At 44.7% G+C, this 18,877-nt stretch overlaps 1 protein-coding gene across 1 annotated transcript in view; it reads right to left on the minus strand.

Annotated features, from left to right (window-relative positions):
- Positions 1-18,877, minus strand: part of LOC134036536 (glypican-1-like) — a 37,644-nt gene that overhangs the window by 8,745 nt on the left and 10,022 nt on the right. Inside the window, 1 exon segment of the mRNA XM_062481523.1 lies at positions 5,405-5,583. Within this exon segment, the coding sequence (XP_062337507.1) occupies positions 5,405-5,583 (179 nt within the window).

Consider the following 18,877-nt stretch of genomic DNA (forward strand, 5'->3'; position numbering starts at 1 on the left):
GATGGGTGTACAACTCTAATATGGCAACCAAAACAGGTGCACTAGAGAGAGAGAGAGAGAGAGAGAGAGAGAGAGAGAGAGAGAGAGAGAGGGAGAGAGGTGGAGAGAGGGAGAGAGAGGATGGAGCTGAGCAGGTGCCCAGTTAGCTACATACAGTAACTGCTAGCAGAAATGTCAGTGAGTTTACTGTGAGCATAACCTGACAACAGTCTCCAGATGACCTGCTGTTGTCATACTCACTACCAGTCACCCCAGGGGAACACAACTGTTTGTTTGTGTGTGTGTGTGTATGTTCCTACTACAACAGAGCAGGGCTGTCCCTTTCTCTGTTTCAGTATGGCCTCTGTGACACAACACTGAGCTATTTCCTATCACTAACTTAAACACATTTAACATCCAGTGTTCATAAGTCTTTTCCTTGTGCAATGTGTTTGTGTGTGTGTATGTGTGTGTCTGACAGAAAAAAATTCCAGATAAAGAGAGAACGAGAGGTGCATAGAAAGAGATTGAAGGAGGGCAGTAGAAAGAGAACGAGAGGAGAGGGAAAGAGATGGAGGATCATTGGGAGAATGAGAGAGCAAGATCAGTAGAGGGAGTGGGAGACAGAGCCAGGGTAAACAAACACCAGTCAGCCTCTGAACAGTGTGATCCCGAAAGGTCAGGCTAACTAGCAGAACCCAGATCCGCCTGACAGATCTCTTCTCACACACTGGCCAGGGGGAACGAACCGACTGCAGAGACAGATTAATTCTGTAACTAGAACAGATTATCAAGCACAAACAATCCCTTGGACATAATAGTGGTCTGATCACTGGTGCTTTACAGTAATGTACTGCAGTCTACTCTCTCAGTCTACTCTAAAGCAGATGACCCATGGTTTTACCTCACAGTAGAACACACACACACACCATCCAGACTGTAATAAAAGCCGTGGTGGCAGGAAGCCAGAGTTGGGATGAACCAAAACATTTAAAGGACTCCATCTTTGATAATGTGAAAGGAATACTCTAACTGTAGAATATGAATAACCTATTTGCATCCTGCTTTCACGACTGAAACGATGACGAGGGAGCAGTATACTACTGAGATAAAACGTACTTCTTGTGTGTCCTACTTATTGTGTGTGTGTGTGTGTGTGTATGTGTGTGTACGCTTGTGTCTATGATGTATGTGTGTGTGTGTGTGTGTGTTTGAGTGGGTGAAGGGAAAAACAGTACAGCAGTTCTGTGCTCTCTACCAAAATCAACACCAGCGAGCATTGCTTACAGTGTGCGTCACCATAAACACTCCCCTTGAAATAAACTGTCCTCTGACATTATGGTTCCACAGCAACATTCCTCACAGTGACAGGTCAATTCTCTAACGCCTAACACACACATACAGTATAAATATATACTGTAAAGTACACATGCACATACAGAACACAAACAAAACAGAAACACAGGCAACAAGTAAATATAGACAGTAATTACCCACTGAGCATCATCGACTGTGGCGGTAGTCCAAGATTTACCACTGCAACATCTTACACACACCCTCACCCCTGCCACACTGTACATATACAAACACACTACAATGCAACACTCTACACACACCCTCACCCCTGCCACACTGTACATATACAAACACACTACAATGCAACACTCTACACACGCCCTCAGCCCTGCCACACTGTACATATACAAACACACTACAATGCAACACTCTACACACGCCCTCACCCCTGCCACACTGTACATATACAAACACACTACAATGCAACACTCTACACACGCCCTCACCCCTGCCACACTGTACATATACAAACACACTACAATGCAACACTCTACACACGCCCTCACCCCTGCCATATGAGAGGCCGTATAGGCCATAATTCATACTTGGTCTCACATACACGCCATGACCTCACATATATACCATCATACTCTCACATATATACCATTATACTCTCACATATATACCATTATACTCTCACATATACACCATTATACTCTCACATACACGCCATGACCTCACATATATACCATTATACTCTCACATATACACTATTATACTCTCACATATACACCATTATACTCTCACATATACACTATTATACTCTCACATATACACTATTATACTCTCACATATACACTATTATACTCTCACATATACACTATTATACTCTCACATATACACCATTATACTCTCACATATACACTATTATACTCTCACATATACACCATTATACTCTCACATATACACCATTATACTCTCACATATATACCATTATACTCTCACATATACACCATTATACTCTCACATACACGCCATGACCTCACATATATACCATTATACTTTCACATATATACCATTATTCTCTCACATATACACCATTATACTCTCACATATATACCATTATACTCTCACATACATACCATTATACTCTCACATATACACTATTATACACTCACATATACACCATTATACTCTCACATATACACCATTATACTCTCACATATACACCATTATACTCTCACATATACACCATTATACTCTCACATATACACCATTATACTCTTGCACATAAACTGGCATACTCTCTTACACACACAAAAATACCGTCTTATATGCACCATCATACTAAAGTATAACAATATATGTAAGAGACAAATAGTATGTGTGAAACAGAATGTTACTATATGCAAGAGAATAACAGGATGTGTAAGAGAGAATACTTATCTATGTGAGAGAGAATACTTGTCTATGTGAGAGAGAATACTTGTCTATGTGAGAGAGAATACTTGTCTATGTGAGAGAGAATACTTGTGTATGTGAGAGAGAATACTTGTCTATGTGAGAGAGAATACTTGTCTATGTGAGAGAGAATACTTGTCTATGTGAGAGAGAATACTTGTCTATGTGAGAGAGAATACTTGTCTATATGAGAGAGAATACTTGTCTATGTGAGAGAGTTTGATTGAAACGGAAGGCAGTTTGATTGAAAAGGAAGTAGTACTGAATTCTCAGTTCCTGATTGGCTTACACATGAAGAAGGATTTGGGGTAGATGTAGCTAACGCGCACCTTCCCTATCAAGACGAGACTGAGTGACATGATAAGATGGCAGAGAGTGGGCGGCTTAATGAAGCCATTGGACTCATTAATAACATTTTATTAACATTTTATACTCCAAATGCTGCGGCGTTATTGTAGGGAGGACAGACCCGTTCCTGAATTACGTTTTTACAGTTATTCCTGGGGAAATTATGGAATTAAATTACATATTAACTATACTAAAATACTTGTGCACAATAATATTTGCTAAATGTAGACGTTTTTAAAGGTTTTTAATTTGACCTCGAAGCCTTTTGTGAAAATTAGGCTAGTTTCACGACAGCGACTTTGGATGTATACTAGGCTACTTTAACATGTTAGCTGATTAGCCAGTACGAGTGAGATATGTATACAGTCACATTAACAAACCTCTTCTTTGTAAACTTAAATACGATGGGAACACATCACATTAACAATTCCAAAACGCACCACACGCCAAACAATTTTTTTTGTCAAGCGTCTCTAAACTCAGATTCCGAGTCGGATCCATGAAGCTTTCGTTGCAGTGAATGGGTGCGGGCACTCATCGGGCATAGGGGCCTACACTCAAATAGGATCTTAAAAGTCCCAACTGGAAAATGTTGTGAACAGATTGACATCAAGTTCAGTTTGTGGCATTGAAGTTTAGGTTAATAGCCAAAGGTGTAAAGACCACTCGGCTAATTAAAGACGTCAACGGTTAAAACCCCAGTGCCACGGGACGGTATTCACACAGGCATTGGCTTTAATTTAAATGATAGTTTGTTTCATCAATTGAAAAACTGATCTAGGACTTGTGACTCAAGTAGTGGGGGTCGGTATAGCTTCCTAAACAACTATGGAATTCTACATTTGAGTTTTTTAGTGGATTTGCTTGAATCGTTGTCAGAAATGTTGGAATCAAAGACGACAGCCATCCACAGTGGCTATTTCTAACGCTAACGATGAAATGCGCCGGCTCTTCAGACCTGGATCAGGTGCATCACGGAGCGGCAGCAGCACTCTGTCAGGAGTCTTAACCGAAATACTGCGGAGTTTGATATTGGGATTGCGCCATCACTTGGCTGGCATTAAGACGAGCTCCTGACAGAGTGCTGCTGCCGCTCCTTGATGCACCTGATCCAGGTCTGAAGAGCCGGCGCATTTCATTGTCAACGTTAGCGTTAGAAACAGCCCCCGCGTATGGCTGTCGTCCTTGATACAACATTTCTGACAATGACGCCTTAGGATTTGGAGTATGCAAAATGTTATTGATGAATCCATCTTGTCATGTCACTCAGTCTCGTCTTGATAGGGAAGGTGGGCGTTAGCTACATCTACCCCAAATCCTTCTTCATGTGTAAGCCAATCAGGAACTGAGAATTCAGTACTACTTCCTTTTCAATCAAACTGCCTTCCGTTTCAATCAAACTCTCTCACATAGACAAGTATTCTCTCTCATATAGACAAGTATTCTCTCTCACATAGACAAGTATTCTCTCTTACATAGACAAGTATTCTCTCTCACATAGACAAGTATTCTCTCTCACATAGACAAGTATTCTCTCTCACATAGACAAGTATTCTCTCTCACATAGACAAGTATTCTCTCTCACATAGACAAGTATTCTCTCTCACATAGATAAGTATTCTCTCTTACACATCCTGTTATTCTCTTGCATATAGTAACATTCTGTTTCACACATACTATTTGTCTCTTACATATATTGTCATACTTTAGTATGATGGTGCATATAAGACGGTATTTTTGTGTGTGTAAGAGAGTATGCCAGTTTATGTGCAAGAGTATAATGGTGTATATGTGAGAGTATAATGATGTATATGTGAGAGTATAATGGTGTATATGTGAGAGTATAATGGTGTATATGTGAGAGTATAATGGTATATATGTGAGAGTATAATGGTATATATGTGAGAGTATAATGGTATATATGTGAGAGTATAATGGTGTATATGTGAGAGTATAATGGTATATATGTGAAAGTATAATGGTATATACGTGAGAGTATAATGGTATATATGTGAGAGTATAATGGTATATATGTGAGGTCATGGCGTGTATGTGAGAGTATAATGGTGTATATGTGAGAGTATAATGGTATATATGTGAGAGTATAATGGTATATATGTGAGAGTATGATGGTATATATGTGAGGTCATGGCGTGTATGTGAGATCAAGTATGAATTAAGGCCTATACGGCCTCTCATACTGCCACACTGTACATATACAAACACACTACAATGCAACACTCTACACACGCCCTCAGCCCTGCCACATTTGACGTATCTAAACATACAACACTGTGACAAACCTAAACACACATTCCACTGGAGAGAACACACCCTCACCGCCAAAGGCCTTGTAGTGGGCGTTGATGATGGCCTGCTGGATCTGTCCGGAGATCTTGATGAGGTGCTCGGTCTCTATGCGGCTCAGGTTGGCCAGGGACTCCTCCATCGCACTGGTGCAGCAGGTGTAGCCTTGGGGGCAGACTCGCAGGTGCTCCCCTGGAGGGTAGAGGGAGGGGGGGGGGGGGGGGGGGTAGGAGGTTAGCACCAACATCTGAGCATCATCCTCGCACATGGTTTTATTCCGTCATTGTAAGATGAGATGCACCTGGATACTGTCTAGTGGATTGTTTTTTCATCACGTATATCAACAAAGCAAGAGGCTACTCTTTTTCATGTGATTCTTTCAACAGATGCTTTTATCCAAGGCGACGTACAGATCGGACAGAAAGTGCAGCAGAAGATCATGGATCGAGGGTGCATAGTTCTAACAGTACTGTAGTTCGGTGGAGTCACGGGTGGGTCTGTCTTTACCAGGCACAGTGCAAGGTGACCACATGTCAGCTACCAGACACTGTAAAACAATAAAGAAGTTGTCGGATACAGTGCAAGAAAAACATGAAGTTAAACCCATACGAACTTCACGCAATGTAGAAACTGGACCAAAGCGTACACTGTCCGTCCCATTACTGTCTGTTGCATCCTTACTGACAGGATAAACAGCCAATCAGATATGAGAAAGTGCTTGACTGCCGGCCATGATTGGTGAGAGACGGTTACACGGTTTATGGCCACCAGCCAATCAGAAGGTGCAAGGAAGACAGTTTTCTTTAATTTTTCACATGAGAAGATTCAACATAATCATACACACATTACTAAACACACCCAGTCTGAATGGTATGGCAATGGAAACCCTATTCAGCGTGTAATTACACGCTCCCTTTTTGGAGAGTTTGACAAATTAGTCTTTCAACCTAGAACCCACGGACCAATACAGCACTACACACACGGTGAATATGTTTGTCCGACCCTGCCAAGGTGAGCTGAACCATACACAGTGTGGCCTGTACTAGAGAATACCATTTACATGACCAGCCTCACACATTTACCACACACATCAAGCAACACTGGGGTTGCACTTTGAAAGGCCTTATCACGTTTGCTAAAATCAAATGTAGCCTTTCAAATGAAATAACAAAAGCAGATGGAAATTGTCAACTAATTAAATTGGAGGGAGCTTTTCGTATCGAGTGCTGTGCCCATCGAGCTGTGAAGTTATTGGCCAGAGTATTGGAGATCCTATCTCAGCCGGTCATCAGAACACACCATGTGTCTCACCTGCTGGGCTCAGAGCCTCTTGATACAACCCAGAGAGATAAGCAGTCCTCTGGTTCATCAAAGCGATAGATGGCCTGTGTGCAGCTGTATATGATGTGTGTGTGCAGCTGTATATGATGTGTGTGTGCAGCTGTATATGATGTGTGTGTGCAGCTGTATATGATGTGTGTGTGCAGCTGTATATGATGTGTGTGTGCAGCTGTATATGATGTGTGTGTGCAGCTGTATATGATGTGTGTGTGCAGCTGTATATGATGTGTGTGTGCAGCTGTATATGATGTGTGTGTGCAGCTGTATATGATGTGTGTGTGCAGCTGTATATGATGTGTGTGTGCAGCTGTATATGATGTGTGTGTGCAGCTGTATATGATGTGTGTGTGCAGCTGTATATGATGTGTGTGTGCAGCTGTATATGATGTGTGTGTGCAGCTGTATATGATGTGTGTGTGCAGCTGTATATGATGTGTGTGTGCAGCTGTATATGATGTGTGTGTGCAGCTGTATATGATGTGTGTGTGCAGCTGTATATGATGTGTGTGTGCAGCTGTATATGATGTGTGTGTGCAGCTGTATATGATGTGTGTGTGCAGCTGTATATGATGTGTGTGTGCAGCTGTATATGATGTGTGTGTGCAGCTGTATATGATGTGTGTGTGCAGCTGTATATGATGTGTGTGTGCAGCTGTATATGATGTGTGTGTGCAGCTGTATATGATGTGTGTGTGCAGCTGTATATGATGTGTGTGTGCAGCTGTATATGATGTGTGTGTGCAGCTGTATATGATGTGTGTGTGCAGCTGTATATGATGTGTGTGTGCAGCTGTATATGATGTGTGTGTGCAGCTGTATATGATGTGTGTGTGCAGCTGTATATGATGTGTGTGTGCAGCTGTATATGATGTGTGTGTGCAGCTGTATATGATGTGTGTGTGCGTCTGACAGACTGGGAGAGTAGACGGGTATAGATCAGCGGTTTGAGCATTTGACTGGAGATCTAGAGGTCAAAGGTTCAAATTCTACCTTTGTGCTGTACGTGGTCTAGGATACAAGGGTCTGCTAAATGCATCCATTCCATGATAGACATTTGGCTTGCTGTTCAATGTGGTGGTGGAACAACTCTTCAAATCAAGACCGACTCCATGGGCGTTAGGTGAAGATGTGTGCATTTTCTTTGGTGTGTGTGTGCGTGTGTGCATATCACACAAGGGCCGCATCCTGTCCTGCACTTGAAGTAGTAGAGCAACTGGATGGGATTTTCCCGTTAGCTTTTAGTAGAGAATCAGCCTGATAGGAAGGTGACACACATCTCTGATATGGACCTGTGTGTGTGTGAGGGGGGAAGAGGGGGGCCTGTTGTTGGCTAAAATCTTTGTACTTATACCTGCTCCTCTGCCAGAATAGTGTGTGTGTGTGTGTGTGTGTGTCTGTGTGAGTCAATCCCCACCAGATCATCTTGCTTGCTGCCATCTGAAGGGCGTCTGAGTTAAGTGGACAAGCGAACACGCGATTCTACACACACCCTCACACCCACTGATCCGCAGACAGACCTCAACACACACACACACACACACATGCAATTGTTATGGCATAATAGCGGGTCAGTGGGTGCAAACAGGGATGGCACACTATCATGCGCATAATGATGACACACTGCAAACCTTTACGCTCTGTCCCATTTTGATGCTTTGTTGTTAACAGATTCCCTCTTCCAAACACAATAAGAAACAATACAGAGGGATGGTAAGAGATAGGCAGAGTGAAAGGCAGAGAGAGAGTAAGAGAATGTGTAGTCCACCCACCCTGCCACCTCCCTAAACACACACACACAAACGCACATTGCCCCTCCATTCACTCACGCTCAATTTCATTACCAGAGGACACTAGAGTAATCACTGCAGGACAGCTCCATCGGAAGAGGCCTATTCTAGCGAGGAGGACACACACACACCACTTCCACACACACCCACACCCCCCCCACACATCCAGACACCCCCCCACACACACGCACACACACTTACTGTAATGCTCATGCCAGAACATCACAGAGGACATGCATATGGGGCTAGTGTTATTTGTCTTTACAAAAGGTGCGGCATTGTGAAAAAATGTGAGATTGTCCTACATTACATACAGCCCAATCACAGGGAGACACAGGTTCCACCAGCTTTTGTTGTTCCACCACTTAGAAACAGAAGAACCGGGCTGGTACAGTAAAACAGCTTACCAGGGATGGAGTGTAACATCTGCCAGTTATCCTAACTCTGTAACTTCCTAACATGGTCTTGAAAGAACCTGTTCCAGGCCACATGACACACAAGCTCTATCCAATGGTATGAACCATCGCCTCAGAATCTGCGTGTGTATTTGAGTGTGTGTGCTCTCCCCACTGCGTCCCTCTGTTGCCCCTGACAACTTCCTGCTTGCCCTGACAAACAGAGCTACTACTCAGGAGAGCTATTCTCAGACGGTGAACTTATCAGTGCTCGCCAGGGAGGAAGGGTACTATGGAACAGGCAACTGGGAGACAGAAGCAGGTCTAAAAGCCCAGGTCTAAGGACAAACCCTTCAGAAAAACTGAGAAATATGGGCTATTCATAAAGTACACAATATGGACACAAAAGCGACAAAAGATTTTGAGCACTTATGTACATTCAATTTTCTTCCTGTGAGACAGTGAAAGAGGTTAAAAGAAATACTGACGAGAAAGAAAGAAAAGCAGAGGACGGGGGGAGAGATTGAGTGGATTAAACTAAAGAAGAAATAAATGGAGTTGAATTAATTAACACATTAACCCCTAGCCTTGAAGGAAAATTGAGATTTACGAAAATCAAACACACACAAAAAACCCTTTCCCACAGTTACCAGTGGGCGCTCGGCCTTTGCCCCAGAGCCCCGTTCAAATGAAGGCCGGCAATGCTGACACCTGTCAACAACTCATGATGGCAATCTGTCTGTAATCTATCAATCCATTGACACTCAATGACACCCTGACACACTTGGATGATTGTAGCAGGTAATCTCCGATTGATATTATGTAAAAATACGTGTTTTGTATGTGTGTGTGTGTGTCTGCCAGTGGTGGGACTTGAGGGATTAGAGCTGTAATCCAGTGATCTGTGTGTGTGAGAGTGTGTGTGCCACAGCTGGTCCAGGTGACGTCAGAGCAGAATGAAGATATGACCCAGCCACAGCTGGGCCCATTGGGGATTAGCAACACACAGGTGGACAACACACACATCGCTCCCCTTCCATCTCATCAATCTCTTTGGCTCTGCCTTCACCAGCAACCTCCATTCTCTGATTTTGCTATCATTTACTGCTTAAAGATGAGGGGGATAAGTCCACCCCCAGATAAAGGATGCAACAGGAAGGCAGACCGACAGATAGGCATGTAACAAAAATACAAACAGGCAGGCAGACAGGGAGGCAGGCAGGCAGGCAGGAAGGCAGGTTCGCAGAGAGGTACGCAGGCAGAGAGGCAGGGAGGCAGAGAGGCAGGTAGGCAGTCAGGCAATCAGGCAGTGAGGCAGCCTGGCAGGTGTAGTGACAGGCAAGCAGAAAATCAGGCAGACTGGCAGGCAGATGACAAGGAAAGATAATTATAGTGTATGATAGATTACAACAGGTAACAAATTGGTAATTTAGTTAGCCCTCAAAAACCGACCAGGCTGCATTTTATGCCAGACCTGGAGTTGAAAGACACACAAGACACACACAAAGAAAATACAGCCATGTGGTGCACCAACAGAGTGCACACACACACCTACCTACAAACAAGCCTTACATACACAACCACGAAAAGGCACTTCAACACACATATACATAGACATTTAAACACACAAAGTAAGACACACACACAGATCCCGAAAGTCACCCAATGAATAACCAATGACTGTGTGAGCAAAAAGTGACAGTCCCAATCCCAGAGTTAGATTCCACATCTCATTGGCTTAGCTCACTTTCCAGTCTATTCCAACTCTGACTTGAATGAATAAAAATGGAATTGAGCCCAGACCAGGTATATACCTGTCCCCAGCCTTGCTCTAAACTGAAACTGGTCAGCACAACAACAAATGCACCACATACACATCCTGCCCTAGTTAGGCCCTATATAAATGCATCTTGGAACACACATGTCTGGACATGTGTGTGTTTGTCTGTGACCACAAAGAAAAACCATGTCTTAGGTCACGAAAAACATGAGACAACAACAAGCTGTGCTGACCTCATTTCTGTGTGTGTGTGTGTGAGTCACAGCGTTCGGAAAGAGCACATTGTCACTGAAAGCGTTCTCAGAGATCTGACCTCTTTGACAGGCATTACAATCGAGACCCGGGGAGAGGGAGAAAACTGTATAGCAAGACACAAATAAACACAACACACACAAACACACGCAGGCGCACACATCCCAGTGAAGGGCAGAGCCAAATGAGCTGACACACTGGAGTCTGACAGAGTGGTGGAGGAAGGAGGGAGCCAGGGCCCGCCACAGACAGCCTGCTAATGGAGTTGCATCTTCACACAGGATAAAGAAGGTGGGTGAGAGGCGAGGGAGACATTGATACAGGGGGACAGGGAGACAGGAAAGTCAAGGGACTGGCTGGGGTGTAGTTATAGTTACTATTGTTAGAGGTAGGAGATCTAAAGTGACAGAGAGAGAGAGAGAGAGAGAGAGAGAGAGAGAGAGAGAGAGAGAGAGAGAGAGAGAGAGAGAGAGAGAGAGAGAGAGAGAGAGAGAGAGAGAGGGATGGAGAGAAGTGGAGAGAGAGGAAGATGGAGCAAGAGGGAGAGACAGAGGGAGAGAGAGAAAGAGAGAGAAGGGTAGGTTGGAGGCTGGGTAATTGCCAGCACGGGTGAACGCACAGTTGTTTCCTGTCAGGACCTTCGACCTTCCCAGCATGCTGCCTACTGACTTGCCTCTCTTCATCCCCCCAACTGGTATGAACGAGGATGAATGAGAGACAGAAAAAAAGGCCCTGTAAAACCTAAACATATCTTTCCATCCCACCTGTGACCATTACTAATCAGGTGATTGTGACCTGTTACTCATCACCAGTTCCAGACACGTTGGCCCATAGGTAGATGCCTGAGACCGTTGCCGACCAAGGCTCAAAAGGGCTTCCATGTCTCTCGTCATTCTCTCCTCTACACACCTCGCACTCCTCCATCTCCCTGCGTGGCTTCTTCTGTCTTTCCTGGGCCTCTAGCCAAGGAATCGCTACTAAAGAGAGAGAGAAAGAGAGAGGCAAGCGGGGGCAAGAAAGAGAGAGTGTTTGAGAGGAAGACAGAGAGAGAGAGGGGGAGAGGGAGAGGGGAAAAAATAGATGGAGACACAGAGAGACAGAGAGAGAGAGAGAGAGAGAGAGAGAGAGAGAGAGAGAGAGAGAGAGAGAGAGAGAGAAGAGAGAGAGAGAGAGAGATAGAGAGAGAGAGAGAGAGAGAGAGAGAGAGAGACATAGGTCCTTCTCGCTCGCTCTGGCAGCGGTATTTTTGGGTAGGGCCAGATAACAACCTTGCGGGGAATCATCATCATGTCTTTTTACGCCGATTGTCGGCATTTATAATCAATGAATGGCTGTGGCTCATGCTGAATCTCATCCTGTCATGCTGTATGTGGATTTACTATATTCAATTAGATCAAATTCTAAAAGAATTAAGAAAACAAATAGGCCTATTGTAGGTTCACTTAAAGTGCCTTCTCTTAATCCCAAAGAAAACTTCACACACAGTTCTCTGATGAGCAATTTAGATTGAAGGATTACAGCTAGCCAGGCTCCAAAGGCTGGATATCTTACGCATGAATCGATCAGTTTAACTGTAAGAAAGAGGTTGTACACGAGATCAATGAAAAAGCGCTGCCCTCCTAACTCCCTTTGAGTGAACGGGATCAGTGTTTTGGAGCCGAGGGTGTGATGAGAGCAGAGTGTGACAGCGTTAAGTCCTTTTGATAGCATTGAGAAGACATGTTATGTCGACACTCTGTGTGGTCTAATATTCACAGCGGGTTGGTACATGCTGACTGGTGTTATGCCGTGACTGAGACATGCCTCCAGACAGACAGCTGAAACGGACAGACTGATAAACGGGCAGACAGTTCCACAGACAGACAGACAGTCTGACAGATGGATAGATGCATGGACAGGCGGGCAGACAAGCAGACAACACACATACAGACAGAAAGGCAGGCAGGCAGACAGACAAGCAGACAGACACACAGAGACAGACTGGCGGGTCAGACTTTCTCTGACAGAATCCATGGATCAGAGAGAGAAGGATGGAGGAAGAGAGGGAGGCAAGAAGATCAAAATGCACAGTGGAGGGGAAAACGGAGACATCAAATCTTTAAAAAGACTGGAAAAGTGATGATGAAGAATGTGGCCTCTCGTTTCCCTTGACCATCACAATCTTCCCGAACCAAACCGCAATGAAACGCCCCCAGAATCCGACCCCCTGCGTCATAGCAGTTAGCCAGCTCCCTCCAGAAACCAGGCCACCACTCCCTTTGTTCGATGTAGGCCACAGGCCGATGATGTCATTATCTTGCTCAGACGGAACAGCCAGGGTATTTACCAGTAAAATAATGGCAGTGGAACTACCAGCCATCCTTCTGGTGGAAGTGAAAGACGGGGGATTCTGAGAGTCTGAGTCATCTGAACTTTCATGGTCTGAAATGAGGAAACGAGATGATATGGTGTGATGGATGCAGCCTGCTGAATCATGATCACATGATGAGTGTCTGCGGCTAAACACTCGGTCGTGCCTCAGCGAGGGTACGTCATTTCAAGGCTTCCTGACGGGGTACTTGGGTTTCTTCTTGGGTTGCAATTGGTTGGTCTCAGCCAAGGATTGATATCAATGCTCCTCTATTGTCTCAATAGAAGCTGAACCAAAACTGAGAAGGACCAGAACCAAAAACCCTACCAGCGCAACTAATTCCTGTTCAAAGGTCCGCAGTGTCTTCCTGACACATGTAGCTTCCTGGACTTCCTGGCTCTACTCAAATGATTCAGCTGGGAATGGTTGCCCAGAGAAACAGGTCAGTTCAATCCATGAGTTGAACTATCGAACCAGCCAGAACCGAAAAACCAGGCAGGCTGGAGGAACCAACCGTGCTTTCACACATTCAGAATGACCCCAAAACCAAGTCCACAATACGATTGGTCAAAGGATCTCAATGTCTGTCAGCACCAGAGTTAAGGAAACACTCCATTGCCTCCAAAGTGACCCTTGGAAATGGAAAAATCTCAAAACTTTAAATGATATATGATACAAAATGTTATTATTTTCCTTGTTGCAGACACGGACAGTGCAGATTATGTACAGTGTGAGGATTTACTTTTGGCCCAGTCACAATCCTAGCATTCTTCACACGGAGATCATCTGTGACTGCAGCAAATCATTCTGCACCATGTCTGTCTGCAGTCACTGGAGGACTACAGTGGACATCTTGAGCTTTGTTCAACATAAATCAAGAAACCCTTAGACATTGGACAATAATTTGTTGACATAGAGAAAGGCACACATTTCCACTCATTCAAACATGGAACTGGAAACATTCACAGATAAGTTCTACACAGCACCACCGCGGTCACAATGTCTCAAATTGCCCATCATTTCAGTAGGTTCAAAGAGTGAGCCAAAATAGTTTTTTAAATCCATGGTGGGATTGACTGCGATGAGATCTTTCCATTAGCAGGAAGAAAGAGAGATACCTTCATACAAAACAAACTGTACATGGCTTCTCCCCAGTTAAAACACTTGGCATGTAGCCCACATGAGACCAGGTTTATTCAGAACCTCTGACAGGTAAATGCATAAGATGTGTAGCGGAATGTTCCAGCCTTTCTCTGGCCCTGCTGCTGCTAAATACCCCTTTCATGTCAGTACTGCGGCGGTTTCCCACAGACCTCTCTCTCAGGGAATCAAATAAATAAAGCTCTACTCTTTCTGAACGCGGCTGCACAACTTCCCTCCTGCGTCGCTTCCTGGCCTTTTCTTCCCATCTCAATCACTCCATTTAAACTATTCGGCGCTTCTTCAAATGTCACTGCCTGTCACTTCCTCTTTCAGTACCCGTGAATTCACTTGTAAATATGAAACCCAGATATTTTGGTGTGACTCTTCTGTCTGGATCCAGTGTATTCCCTTTTCTCCTCTTCCCCTTTCATATGGGTGTGTCTCTTCACAGGCTTGACCAAACACCACATGTCTGTCTCTCTTGCAGTGATATACCGTATGTCGTTGTCTCTTTGTCTCTCTGTCTTGTTTTCTTTTTCTTCACATACTTTAAGCCTTTCTGTAGCACTCCCCTGTGTACCCTCTTGCTAGCTGTAGGCTCAACGGCAGGCAGATCTTTCACAACAGGGCATTTTTAAGCCAACCGACAGAGAGATAGCCTGGATATACAATATGTTGCCTTGAGATAGATATTTTGATCCTAGCCGACCTACTAAAAAAAATGATATACCTCTGAAATTTGTCTGAAACAGCTTTCTTACACAGTATATTACCACGTTCTCCATCTGCATATGGCTAACATTTGACGGATGGGCCGCTTATTAAAGGATGCATTTACAGTTAATGTATACATATTACATGATAGTCAGCTGCATCTGACATCAACATCATGAATATTCAGTCTCAGAGGATTTCAAGAGAGGTCCATCGTCAACTCAATAACGTACATTGAAAAAACACTCCCCTCTCAGCCAGTCTCCATATTACAATTTAGACAGCCTTATCTTCAAGCTGTCAAAATATTACTCGGGATATCTCCCCCTTCCGAGGAATGCCCAAGCACAACAGTGTGAAGGGGACAAAGATAGCATTCTACGCTGTCCTTCTCATCCTGAAAACACTCATTAGAGCTGGCCTCTCTAAAAGGCTAGATGGTTATCCCCTCACACACACATTCAGAGAGAGAGATAAAGACAGAGAGAGAGAGAGAGATACTGAGAGAGCGAGAGGAACTCAGGTCACTGCTTAACAGTCCCTCTCCTGTATTCGATCTACGGGGGAGACGACAGCATGGCTGCCTGCTTGTGTCAGCTGTAGCCACTCACACTGCTAGCACAGCATCGAAGATTTCCACCCACACCATCCTCAGCTACATCACCATCCTCAGCTACATCACCATCCTCAGCTACATCACCATCCTCAGCTACATCACCATCCTCAGCTACATCACCATCCTCAGCTACATCACCATCCTCAGCTACATCACCATCATCATGACCAAAATCAGTCCTTTTAATATGGGCTCTGCCCTCATCCTCCTCTTCAGCATTATCACACACCTTCATGATCTCTAATCTAATCAGCATCTTCTTCCTGCTCTGTGTGTGTGTGTGTGTGTGAGTGTGTGTGCGCGCGCAAGGGGGTGGGGGCGGGGAGGTAAAAGGGGGGGGGGGGCGGTGCTGAGGGACTGTGATCAAAGAGTCGAGTAGCCAGTACACTATTCCTCTGACGTCATCGCACTCCTCCCCGCCCGGAATCACAGCCAATCACAAAGCCCTCCATTGTGAGACTCGACAGGCTTCCTCCGCCCCCACCACGGCTGTGGACGGCAGAAAACTCTTCATTAATTCCTAATCTGTCAGCTGGAACAGAGGCCTGCCAAGGATAGCATGTCAGGTCATGTGTTCATTTGATCTCTCAAGGGGGAATTCTGCTGTGTGGGAGCCCATCCCTGCACCGTAGGATCTGCAGCCCAGACACCAGGCCAGGAACTTCACACACACGCCTCACATGAAGTTCCCTCTCTGACATGAGGGATTTGATCCGACAGACAGGATACACAAACACCCGGGTGTCTGACGGAAAGACATAGGCGAAAGGTGCGCTTGAGTGTCTCCTTGTTGCTAAGTTCTGGAGAATGTGAGGTGCTTTCATAGACAGCCAAGCTACATGTCCAGACTCGTTTCCAAAACTCGGACTCTCCAGGCTGCTTTCTCATCGCCTCGGCGGAACAACTCTGACTGCGAACGCTGATGTAACATACACTGGCATAGCAAATCGCGACGGAAGATCCTGCAGAGATGTATACCGCATTGTACAATTGTCCGGGACAGCGCTGTGACCTACAGTGACCACCTACACCGTGTCCAGGTCGAAGGTCGAGGTCTCCTGGGGTCTCAGTTGACCATGTTTTACCATCCATATTCTAACCAGGCCTGACCATGCTCAGCTTCGGAGATCAGACTAAATAGGGAGTGTTCAGGGTAGAGTGGCTGTAATAACAAACTAACTCGAAACATCTCTATTCATCCGCATGGGTGATTCGACACTTATGGCAGGCGTTCTTTAACAGGTGCACTTCTATCCATTGCACAACACTGCGGGCGCCATCTTTACCACATGACTCCGTGTGAACTGGTCTTCGACAAACTCAAACTCTCATGAGTGGCCATTTCTGCCAGTAACAATAAAAAAACGACCTTATTTATTTACCCTCGTCGTTCAACGCTAGTGCAAATGCAAGTGCTTGTGACAGACAGAGATAACGCTGATTAAGATCCAGGAGTGTGGTGACACTGTGTTCCAGCTCATTGAGAGCCTCATTAAAGGTGCAGACAGACAGATAAAGTGATGTTACAGGGCCTTTTACGATGAGCACATGCATCTGGAACAACAGAACACTCCAATCCTCCCAACACTCCAATAAAGAAGACAGAAATATTCACAATCGAGTTTAAAGCATTCTTAGTAGAACGGATACTGGATATTTTTTCGCACACAAACTCACACACAGAGTCCAGCGTCACCAATAACCCAGACAGAAAAACACAGACTCCCTGAGTCTCTTGTGTTTCCTGTCCCGATCAAGGGATTTACTAATTAAAACCTCATTACATCCTAGGAACACAGGATCGCTCTGGCATCATAAACACAAACAAAGGAACTTCGCCATCTGACTGTACTGTTTGTGTTCTCCCGCAATAAACTAGCCTGAGTGTGTGTGTGTATGTGTGAGAGAGAATCTGTGTGTGTGTGTTAGTCCGTGTGCGTGTTCAGGGGAGTGGTGGGGGCGGTGTTCGTCTGCAGGGGAGCAGAGCTGAGTGGAGACGATTAGCAGAGTGACTTTCCCAGGGACAAGCGAGCATCTAATTCCTGTGTAAACACAAAACGTACTCTCAGAACGTGAGAGAGTCCTGACAATTTCCTCCACTTACTGGTCCAATTCCTTCTTAGAACTATCTGAAGAAAACAGAACGGAACCTGGCAGCACTTTTACAACACTGGAACTTCCTGGTTGAAACGTCAACGTGTTTCAACCAGGCCTGGTTACTAAACATGTTTATGTTTGCATGTTATTGTGTCATCACCTACACTTGAGTTGGTGATATTACATACACTGTGGGGTTGCATGGATTCAATTGGCCATTATGACAGTTTATCATCGTCATTATGAAGATCCATGACTGTTTAACACCTTGGAGAGCAGGACCTGCCCCCCAAGACACCATTTGGCTACGATGTCTGTACGAGTCCTCTGGGCTTTCTTTGTGAAGGTAGGCTGACTGTCAGGCAGACAGGCAGACAGACAGACAGACAGACAGACAGACAGACAGACAAGAAGGTAAAAAGTGGGATATTAAATAATAATAGATGAATGATGGACAGGTACGTGGCATAGCGGAGGCCGTGTGTATTTATAGCTGTGTGATGGTGTATTAACATGTGAGGTGGGCTGGTCAGTGTGATCATCTGCTGCCTAGGCTATCTGCTAACAGCCACCGCTGTGAGGGCAGTCCAATACAATAACCCTCCCTGTCTGTTTAGAGGGAGGAGAGGCTTCTAGAAAAAGCAGGGCAATATGATAAAAAGATAGATAATAAGGAGTGGGAGTGAGAGATAGGCAGAGAGAGATGGTGAGAGGGACAAAGGAAAAAGGCATACTTACTATATACAGTCAAATGTTCAGTTCATTACTGTATGCTAGTCAGCTAGCCCAATTTCTTACTAGAAAGGTCAGCTAGCTTGGCTTCATTTCTTGCACTAAAAAAACGGTTTCATGGCAGACCTTCCGAGCACTAGGGGATGATAATTACATTACACGCATAAACAAACCCACCAAAACATTTACACAAATGCCCATACAGACACAAACGCACACTTTCTCCGGAGGACAACTGTCTTGTCGAGGCGGCTCAGATATCACACACAAGGTCACACA

Source organism: Osmerus eperlanus, chromosome 16, assembly GCF_963692335.1.
Source record: "Osmerus eperlanus chromosome 16, fOsmEpe2.1, whole genome shotgun sequence".
In the NCBI taxonomy this organism is placed as follows: domain Eukaryota; kingdom Metazoa; phylum Chordata; class Actinopteri; order Osmeriformes; family Osmeridae; genus Osmerus; species Osmerus eperlanus.